We start from the raw sequence: 10091 nt of genomic DNA on the forward strand, positions 1-10091 counted from the left end.
ATCCATCCATCATCCCACATCATTCCATCATTCCTCCATCCATCATCTATCCATCATCATCCATCCATCATCCATCCATTCATCCATCCATCATCCAGAATCTTTCCATCAACCATCCATCCAGCATCATTACATCACCCATCCATCCATCCTTCATCCATTGTTCTTCCATCCATCAACCATCCATCCATAATCCATCATCCATCCATGCATCATCCAACCATCCATTCATCATCCATCCATCCAGCATCCTTCCATCATCTATCCATCCAGCATCATTTCATCATCCATCCATCCATCTATCATCCATAATCCATCCATCTTCCATCCAGCATCCTTCCATCACGCATCCATCCTTCATCCATTCATCCATCCAGCATCCTTCCAGCATCCAACCATCCAGCATCCATCCATCCAGCCTCCTTCCATCCATCATTCATCCATCCATCCATCCATCCATTTATCCATCCTTCCATCCAGATGAGTGAGCAGCCTCCTCCATATCATCCGTTCTTCCCTGACGGACCTCCACCTTCAATGTTTCCTTCAGGTCAGTTTGTCTGAGTTTCTTTGAGGACACTTTTTATTGTATTTATTGTGAAAAAGCAGAATGGGAGGAAGATCTTTCAGTTCTCAGGCTCCTCTCTTGTGGACCCAACTTCCAGTTTCTGTCCGTGAGGCTGACACATTGTCCAGTTTTAAGACTGGGATTAAGGTCAATCATCCAGGTAGACAACAACAAAACTGGTTAAATCATGTCATCTGGACCTATTCCTTTAAATGAGAACCAGTGAGGACCAGTCTCTTTAAGTGAGAAAAATAAGACACATTACTGTATATTATCTTGAGAACGATTACTCAAAACACACACTTTTCATCATCATAAAATTGGAATGACATTTTTGAATTAATATAAAATTAACATGCAGGTTAACTAAAGGAGGTGCTGTTGGACCGTGGACATTTCTGCAAAGGAAGTGTCCTTGAGAACAAAGACTATTGTGTAACCATCAAGGGAACGAAACTCTCATCCAGGCAGTCCAAGCACCGAAACATCTGCTGGGATGTTTCATCTCAGGATCTTCAGGTTCATAGAAAGGTTCTCAAAGGTTAGTGAGTTCATTTTGGTAGGGTAAGTAATAGAAAGGTACTGCCTTTCAGATATTGTTCAAACTTGGGAAGTTGTAAACTGAAACATCCATCCATCCATCCATCCATCCATCCATCCATCCATCCATCCATCCATCCATCCATCCATCCATCCATCCATTATCTTTACCCGCTTATTCCATTTTGGGTCACGGGGGTCGCCGGTGCCCATGTCCAGCAATCACTGTGCGAGGGGCGGGGTACACCCTGGACAGGTCTCCAGTCCATCACAGGGACACATAGAGACAAATGAGACAAACAACCATTCACTCTCTCACCTCGGGACAATTTAGAGTTACCAGTCAGTCTAACATGCATGTTTTTGGTCTGTGGGAGGAAACCTGAGCATCTGAAGAAAACTCACACATGCACGGAGAGAACATGCAAACTCCACCCAGAAAGGCACCCGGACCGGGGTTTGAACCAGGGACCTGCTCGCTGAGAGGCAGCAGCTCTACCAGTTGCACCACCGTGCTGCGTAAACTGAAACAATGAATCAACAAAGTTCATGCTCAATCATCCAGGTACCAAATCCAATAATGCTCAGTCAGGTCATCTGGACAGGTTCTTTTTTTACAGAAACGTTTCGCCCTCTATCCAGAGGGCTTCATCAGTCAGAGGAGTTCCAGTAAACTGTTTCCCTACCAAGCAGTAAACTCCTTAAGTGGACCAACCAGTTTGCTGGAGCTAAGATGGTTTCTGGGGGCCGTCCTGTCCCTCGTCGACTCCTCCCAGGCAGGCAGCCACAGCCAAAGTGGTTCAAGGCAACAAAGTGAAACAATGAATGTTTTATAACATACGACATCTGTTCCAAAAGAATGGACCGGTCTTATTTTTAACAGTTTCAGAAAAACAAATTATTGGATTCTTAATCTGAGGGGTCCCTCTACACATGTCTGGTACATATTTTAATAAAAGTTTAAAAACTCTTTCTGTGTACAGTGTAGTGATGTCGGGACAGCTTTGGCTGCGGACATACTACTTAATTAATTATTCTTAAGGCTAGTTCAAGCACAAAGAATATTAATTGTTTAATTAACAACGGATTCTTTCTTTTTCGAGTTAAATTTCTGTCATGTGACCAAGATAACTTGAGAGTGGAGTGTATAATTAGTGACATGAGACGCCATTTTATCTTTGACCCATCAGAATAAATGCGGTCATTTATTTAACAGAATCAAAATTTGACATCAAAACATGTACACTTGATTTGCTGATCTGTTTCTGATTAATAAACTTAGCAAGTTCAAATAACAAGACAACAGAAGATTACTGATGGAGAATGATTCATCTCTGAAGGCATTTAACTTGATTTACTGGCGCAGAGGTTTAAAGAGAAGGAGTAAAGTTTAAAGAGAAGATTTAGATGGAGGAAGGAAAATGTGTTGACCAGGAATGGCACCCTTCCTCCGACCCCAGCTCAGCCCTCGGAACACTCAGCGCGTGACGACTTGTTACCTTTGCAGAAGATAAATCAGCTCCGGTACAGAGGTCCATTTCACACTTCTTTCAGCGTCTCCGGTCAGAGTGGCTGGATATCGTCAGGAGTCGTGACGAAGTACTCCGTTCAACAGAATAAGAACTTCCTTAGAAGGAATCTTCGTTAGAAGTTGTAGGGCGTTACGCCCGGGTGAGTTCACAGCGAGGCGTGCTGTGACTCCGCTGGAATGGACGGACCCTTGGCACATGGTCCAATTCCATCAGCTATTAGAGTAGAGACTGTCAGACCCCAGCCTCCATTAAGAACTGAAAGTTCCAGGAAGACTGAATAGTTCCAAGAAGTGTTGACTTTTAAAGGGTATCCACTTCCTGTTATTTGGTACTTCCTGATTGGTTAACACAACCAGCAGGGGTGGAGTTTTAGTGATGTCAGAGGGTTATTAGGAGTCGCAGACAGCAGAAATGTTTTTAAGAATGGTTAGTACAGACAGGAAAATATTTTGAAGAAGTGACAGGCGCCAGTTCCTTAGTTACTGTCTGAGAGTTTTAAAACACGGCACTTTGTTCTCATAACTTGTTCTCTGACTTTTGACTGACATCAAATCCACCCCTCATTCAGAAAGAAGATTAAAATGCACAATTACTTCGTAAATAGACATTTAACTTGTATGATCTAAGTCTAATGAAGTTTAAAAATCATTAATACTGTTTCACAGTTGATTTACATGAGTGGTTCACTTCAACATTAGAAATGGTATGAACTAAACACACTTTGATTATCAAGATATTGTAAAATAGTAATGATAATATAAAAAGAAGAGTGTTCTGTCAATTGATTAATTCAGGATACAATTAAATAGTCTCTTGATGAGATAATTTGTGTTCTGGATTCAAATCAATGAAATAACAGTTCCTGTCCCCTGAAGGTCTTCAGAGACAGATTGTTGTCGGAGGTCTAGTTCACTACAACAGTAAATTAAATTCAATTCAGTTTATTTCTAAAGCTCCAAGTCACAACAGAAGTCGTCTCAGGGACTGAACAGAAACATTCATGTATAAAATAATAAATGAACAGAAACATTCATGTATAAAATAATAATTGAACATTATTTATGTGAGGAGCAGCTTTGAGTTTAACTCCATCACTGAACTCTCATCTTGAACAAGCATGAAGGCGACAGTGGAAAGAAAAACTCCCTCATGAGGAAGAAACCTTTAGCAGAACCAGGACCAGGACAAGAGGACCATCTGCTTCGACCGGCTGGGTTTGGTAAGAACAGATACACAATGGCAGGTTAAGAATCGTATGTTAAGATAGAAATAGTATCAAATGAAAACTATTCAATTTTAACAATTCATTTAAGGAAATGAGGTCAGTTTGTCCTCTAGTAGTCTAAGTCTATAGCAGCATAACAAGCTGACCCTAACAATAGGAATTATCAAAAAGGAAAGTCTTCAAACTGGACAATGTGTCAGCCTCACGGACAGAAACTGGTAGTTGGTTCCACAAGAGAGGAGCCTGAGAACTGAAAGATCTTCTTCCCATTCTCCTGCTGGAAACTCTAGGAACCACAAGTAAACCTGCAGTCTGAGAGCAAAGTGCTCTGTTAGTAAAATATGGAACAATAAGATCTGTAATATAAGATGGAGCTAGGTTGTTGAGAGCTTTGTAGGTTAGAAGTAAGATTTTGAATTCTATTCTGGATTTGACAGGGAGCCAATGGAGAGAAGCTAAAACTGGAGAGAGATGATCTCTCCCAGTAACTCCAGTTAAGACTCTGGCAGCAGCATTTTGGATCAACTGAAGACGTTTTAAAGAAGTATTTGGACACCCAGATAATAAACCATTGCAATAGTCCAGTCTAGACGTGACGAATGCATGGACCAGTTTTTCTGCATCATCTTTAGATCAGATGTTTCTAATGTTAGTGATATTACGCAGGTGGAAGAAGGAGGTTCTAGTAACGTTTTTAATGTGGGGGATAAAAGACATGTCCTGATCAAAAATAACACCAAGATTTTTAACATTAGAGCTAGAGGACAGATTAATGCATCTAAGGAGGGAGAAAGACTGAAACATTCATTCCTAAGGTGCTCAGGTCCAAAAACCAAAACCTCAGTCTTGTTTGTTCAACAGGAGAAAATTAAGGGTCATCCAGGTTTTTATGTCTTTAAGACATGCTTGTAGTCTAAGTAGCTGATTGGATTCATTGGGTTTTATGGACAAATATAATTGTGTGTCATCAGCATATCATCCATCCATCCATCCATTTTCTTTACCCGCTTATTCCATTTTGGGTCACGGGGGTCGCCAGTTCCCATGTCCAGCAATCACTGTGCGAGGGGCGGGGTACACCCTGGACAGGTCTCCAGTCCATCACAGGGACACATAGAGACAAACGAGACAAACAACCATTTGTCATAACCGCGGGGAACCCAGATTTGTATGAGACCCGGAACGAGACAGACTCAGGTGGATACAAAAGAACAGTGTTTATTTACAGGTGAAATAATGTACAGTTCTGGTGCAGCTTCTCTGCAGCTCCTGGAGGAGGTAGAGGAGGACAGTCAGAACGGAGGTGGAGTTCTTAGGAGCTAATATTTGTGTTCTGTGAATCTCTTACAGTTTGGTCCAGAGGCGGGTTCCAATCCTCCAAGAGAGCTTCAGAGAGAGTCCAGTAGCTGGCAGGGCAGGCACTGGCTGGATTAGAAGCACCAGGCAAGGGGAATCCAGGCAAGAGGGAGGTTGATCCAAGGAGGGACCCAAGGGGTCTACAAACCAAGAACAGGCCACGAGGGAGTCCGAGGGACCAGGAACAGGACACGAGGAAGTCCGAGGGACCAGGAACAGGACACGAGGAGTCAGGAAACCAAAGGATCACGAGGGGTCCTTTTAACAAGCCGAGGAACCAGGAAATACTGGAAACAAGAGAGCAAGGTTAGTACTTGTGAGTAATAGCCTAAAAGGCTTGAAGCACAACTACCATGGAAGGTGATATGCTCCAGCGAAGAGTAGCACTGGACTGCAGCCTTTTGTAGCTGGGGACGCCTCCTCAATCTGATGGCCGTCAGGTGTGGGCAATTAGCGGCCATCTTGGAGGAGGAGCTGCAGGCAGTGGTACTCTTACAGTACCCCCCCTCAAGAATCGCCTCCAGGCGACCTGAAGCGCTTCTCGGGGTGATTCTTAAAGAAGGAGGTGATGAGGCTGGGGTCGAGGATGAAAGATCGGGGAATCCATTACCTCTCCTCAGGACCGTACCCCTCCCAATCGACGAGGTACTGGAATCCTCGGCCCCTGCGTCGCACGTCGCGGATGGATCGGACAGTGAACGCAGGGTGGTTGTCAATCAGGCGGGGTGGAGGAGGGAGGTCAGAGGGAGGACACAGAGGGCTGGTGAGGACTGGCTTGACCTGGAACACATGAAAGGTTGGGTGGATCCTCATGGTCCTGGGGAGCTGCAGCCTCACCGCAGAGGGGCCGATGAGCTGGGTGATGGGGAATGGGCCGATGAAGCGTGGGGCCATCTTCCGGGGGGTGTCCTTGAGGGGAATGTCCCGGGTGGACAGCCACACTTCTTGGCCCACCTGGTAGCGAGGGGCCGAGGAACGGTGACGGTCGGCGGCTTTCTTTGTCTGGGTGGCCGTGCGGAGGAGTGTGGACTGCACCTGGCGCCAGACCCTGCAGCACCGTCTGAAATTATGCTGCACGGAGGGTACCGCGCAGTCTACCTCTTGGCCGGGGAACAGGGGAGGTAGGTAGCCTAGGGAGGCTTCGAAAGGAGACAGGCCGGTGGCAGTGGAGCGATGGGTGTTATGGGCATACTCAACCCAAGCCAAATGGTGACTCCAGGCTGACGGGTCCTTCTCTGCCATGCAGCGCAGGATGGACTCCAGTTCTTGGTTGGCCCGTTCAGCCTGGCCATTCGACTGGGGATGGTAGCCTGAGGTGAGACTGGTGGTGGCTCCCAGCGTCCTGCAGAAAGAGCGCCAAACCTGGGACACGAACTGTGGTCCGCGGTCCGACACAATGTCCGAGGGGATACCGTGCAGGCGGACCACGTGCTGCGTCAACATGTGCGCCGTCTCCATCGCAGAGGGGAGCTTAATCAGAGGGACGAAGTGGACCGCTTTGGAAAAGCGATCGATTATAGTTAGAATGACCGTGTTACCTTCAGAGGGTGGAAGTCCGGTAACAAAGTCCAACGAGATGTGGGACCATGGACGACTCGGGGTGGGCAGGGGTTGCAGGAGGCCGGAGGGGGGTTGGGTACCCGTCTTATTGCAGGCGCACGTGGGGCAAGCGGCAACGAACTCTCGTACGTCCGCAGACATGGCTGGCCACCAGAAGTGAGTCCTGGCCAGGGAGATCATGCGGGTGGAACCTGGATGACACGAGAGTTTGTTATTATGAATCCAGTGTAGTACCTTTGGGCGTAGAGCGGTAGGCACGAACAAGGTTCCAGGGGGACCGCCACCCGGGTCCGGTTCCACCTTCCAGGCCTCCCTGATTTCCTCTTCGATGGGCCACGTGAGGGCCCCAACGATGCAGGTGGTGGAAAGGATGGTCTCCTCGGTCTCCGTGTTGTCAGGGGGGGCGAACTGGCGGGACAGCGCGTCCGGCTTGACGTTTTTGGAGCCTGGCCTGAAAGTGAGGACGTAGTTGAACCTGGTAAAAAACAATGACCATCGTGCCTGGCGGGGGTTCAGGCATTTAGCGTCCCTCAGGTAAGTCAAGTTTTTATGATCGGTCCAAATCAAGAACGGGTCTCTGTGCCCTCCAGCCAGTGCCGCCATTCCTCCAGGGCCAGCTTTACTGCCAAGAGTTCACGGTTTCCCACGTCGTAGATTCGCTCTGCTTGGGACAAGCGTTTTGAAAAAAAAGCGCAGGGATGGACCTTGTTGTCCTCCGAGGATCGTTGGGACAGCACTGCCCCTACCCCTGTATCCGAAGCGTCAACCTCGAGGATAAATTGTCGATGTGGATCAGGGTGGGAAAGGACGGGCGCAGAAGAAAATAATGTTTTTAATTTAAGAAAAGCAGTCTCAGCCTCAGGTGACCAGATAAATGGTCTGGAGGTAGAGGTGAGCTGAGAAAGTGGGGCGGCCACTCGACTGTAATCTTTGATAAAGCGTCTATAAAAATTTGCGAAGCCCAGGAACCGTTGCAATTGTTTCCTGGACTCGGGGGTAGGCCACTCGACCACAGCTCTTGTTTTTTCTGGGTCGGTCTTGCAGTGGCCTCCCCCAAAAATGAAACCAAGGAAGGGAACCGAGGGGACATTGAATTGGCACTTCTCAGCTTTCACGAATAACTGGTTCTCCAGTAACCTCTGGAGACCTTCCTTACCTGTCCCGCATGCAGAGAGGGGTCACGGGAAAAATGAGGATATCGTTGAGGTAAACAAACACAAAATCGCCAATGAAGTCGCGCAATACGTCGTTCACGAGGGCCTGAAAAACCGCGGGGGCATTTGTTAAACCAAAAGGCATAACTAAATATTCAAAATGGCCGAGGGGTGTTTTAAATGCTGTTTTCCACTCGTCGCTTTCTCTTATGCGAACGAGGTGGTAAGCATTTCTCAAATCCAATTTAGTAAAAATGGTGGCAGATTGTAACTGCTCATGGAGAGAGTCGATTAAAGGGAGTGGATATTTGTTTTTAACAGTGATACTGTTCAAGCCGCGGTAGTCGATGCAGGGACGTAAGGTTTTATCTTTCTTGGAAACAAAGAAGAAACCTGCACCGACGGGAGACGTGGAGGGGCGAATAATACCAGTCGAGGGACTCGTTGATATATTCTTTCATGGAAACCCTCTTGGGGCCGGAGAGATTATAAAGTCGGCTAGATGGCAAGGGGGCGTCAGGGAGTAAATCAATGGCACAGTCATAGGGACGGTGAGGAGGGAGTGATAAGGCTCTCTGTTTGCTGAACGCCAGCAAGAGGTCGTGGTAGGCAGTGGGAACAGCGGAGAGATCTACCTCCTCACTAGGAGGAGTGACCACTGGCTGCCCGGCGATCGTGGAGCGTAGACAGTTTTTAAGGCACTTATTGCTCCACTTCTCTACTCGCCCTAGCTCCCAATTAATGTCTGGGTTGTGCGTCTTCAGCCAGGGAAAACCTAAAATAATCTGAGAAACGGAGGAGTCGAACACAAAGAAGTCGGTCATCTCATGGTGGTTGCCTGAGATGATTAAGTGAAGCTCGATGATTTTTCGTTGGATGAGCGCCAACGTTTCACCAGTTACACCAGAAACAAAAATAGGAGTGATTTCGCGAGTGGGTAAAGAATATTTGTTGACCAGGTCCGAACTGATGAGGTTCTGTTCGGCGCCTGAATCAACCAGGGCCAATAAGGGGACACGAGAACTGTTTATTTGAATAACTGTGGGCAAGAGGAGTTTAAATGGGGAGGTAAGAGCTGAGTTACCCACCATTATCTCCCGCTTTACTGGTGGGCTTGCTCGTTTCCCCCGAAACAGGCAGAGAGGTAAATAATGACCGGGGTTACCACAGTAAATGCAGAGGTTAGCGTTTCTACGGCGCTCTCGCTCTTCAAAAGTCAACCGTGTTCGCCCAATCTGCATGGGTTCTGGCTCGGGGGGCACGGGAAGTTTGGTCTGAGGAGACAAACAAGGCAAACAAGGAGGATTAATAACCGGGGACGTTTGCATTTGATAACTTTCTTTCGCTGTCTTAAAATAACGAGGTTCACCTGAAGGGGCCGTGAACCCGGAAGTGGAAGGTTTCTGGGAGTTGTAGTCCCATTCTCGCCTCCGTTCCCGGAAGCGGTCATCAATGGAAATGGCCATTTTGATTAGTTGGTCGAACCCTTCCGGTTCGTCTCGTGCAGCGATTTGGTCCTTTATCTGGTCGGAGAGAGAGTTCAGAAATGCACCTTGGAGAGCAAGTTCGTCCCACCTCGTTTGAGTCGCTAGGATCCGGAACTCCAGGGCGTACTCAGAAACAGGACGGCGGCCTTGACGTAGGGCTATTTTTTAGTGCGCAGCACCGCTGAGGAGGTACAATGTTTCGAGAGGAGGAGGACTCCATGCAGCACCTCTGTGCATAAATGTGAGCATCCTGTCTCTCCGTCCTCACTCCCCTGCCTCCTCTCTTGCTCCTCCCAGCCTGAGCAGGAGCATGTAAGCGAGCTGCACGTGCTGCGGCTGGAACATCCACTCCACAACTGGGCAACGTTTCCTCTAGTTGGGTTTTTAATAAATAATAGAAATAAAAATGTGTGATGACTTTGGACATTTAGGGGCAGAGATTTGAGTTGCCGGATCCAAGAAAACAGTTGCCAGAACACACCCGGTCAAAATGAGAGATCCTGGATCCTGTTCCGGCAGGATCCAGCTCAAATTAACCCCTGGATGGGCTGCACTGAAATGTAAGTTTGTTGTGCTTGTGCGCAATGACAATAAAGGCATTCTGATTCTGATTATAGGTAGAAACATGAGTGTGCTATGTGAAACATGGGTACATGTGTTATTAACATG

At 47.2% G+C, this 10091-nt stretch overlaps 1 protein-coding gene across 1 annotated transcript in view; it reads left to right on the forward strand.

Moving 5' to 3' along the window:
* LOC119419832 (cysteine-rich and transmembrane domain-containing protein 1-like) overlaps positions 1–10091 on the forward strand; it is a 14124-nt gene that overhangs the window by 2896 nt on the left and 1137 nt on the right. The window contains exon 2 of the mRNA XM_037687195.1: positions 481–550. Coding sequence (XP_037543123.1) covers positions 481–550 — 70 coding nt within the window. The remainder of the gene's footprint in view (positions 1–480; positions 551–10091) is intronic.

This window comes from Nematolebias whitei, chromosome 14 (genome assembly GCF_014905685.2).
Source record: "Nematolebias whitei isolate Nwh7 chromosome 14, NemWhi1, whole genome shotgun sequence".
Lineage (NCBI taxonomy): Eukaryota > Metazoa > Chordata > Actinopteri > Cyprinodontiformes > Rivulidae > Nematolebias > Nematolebias whitei.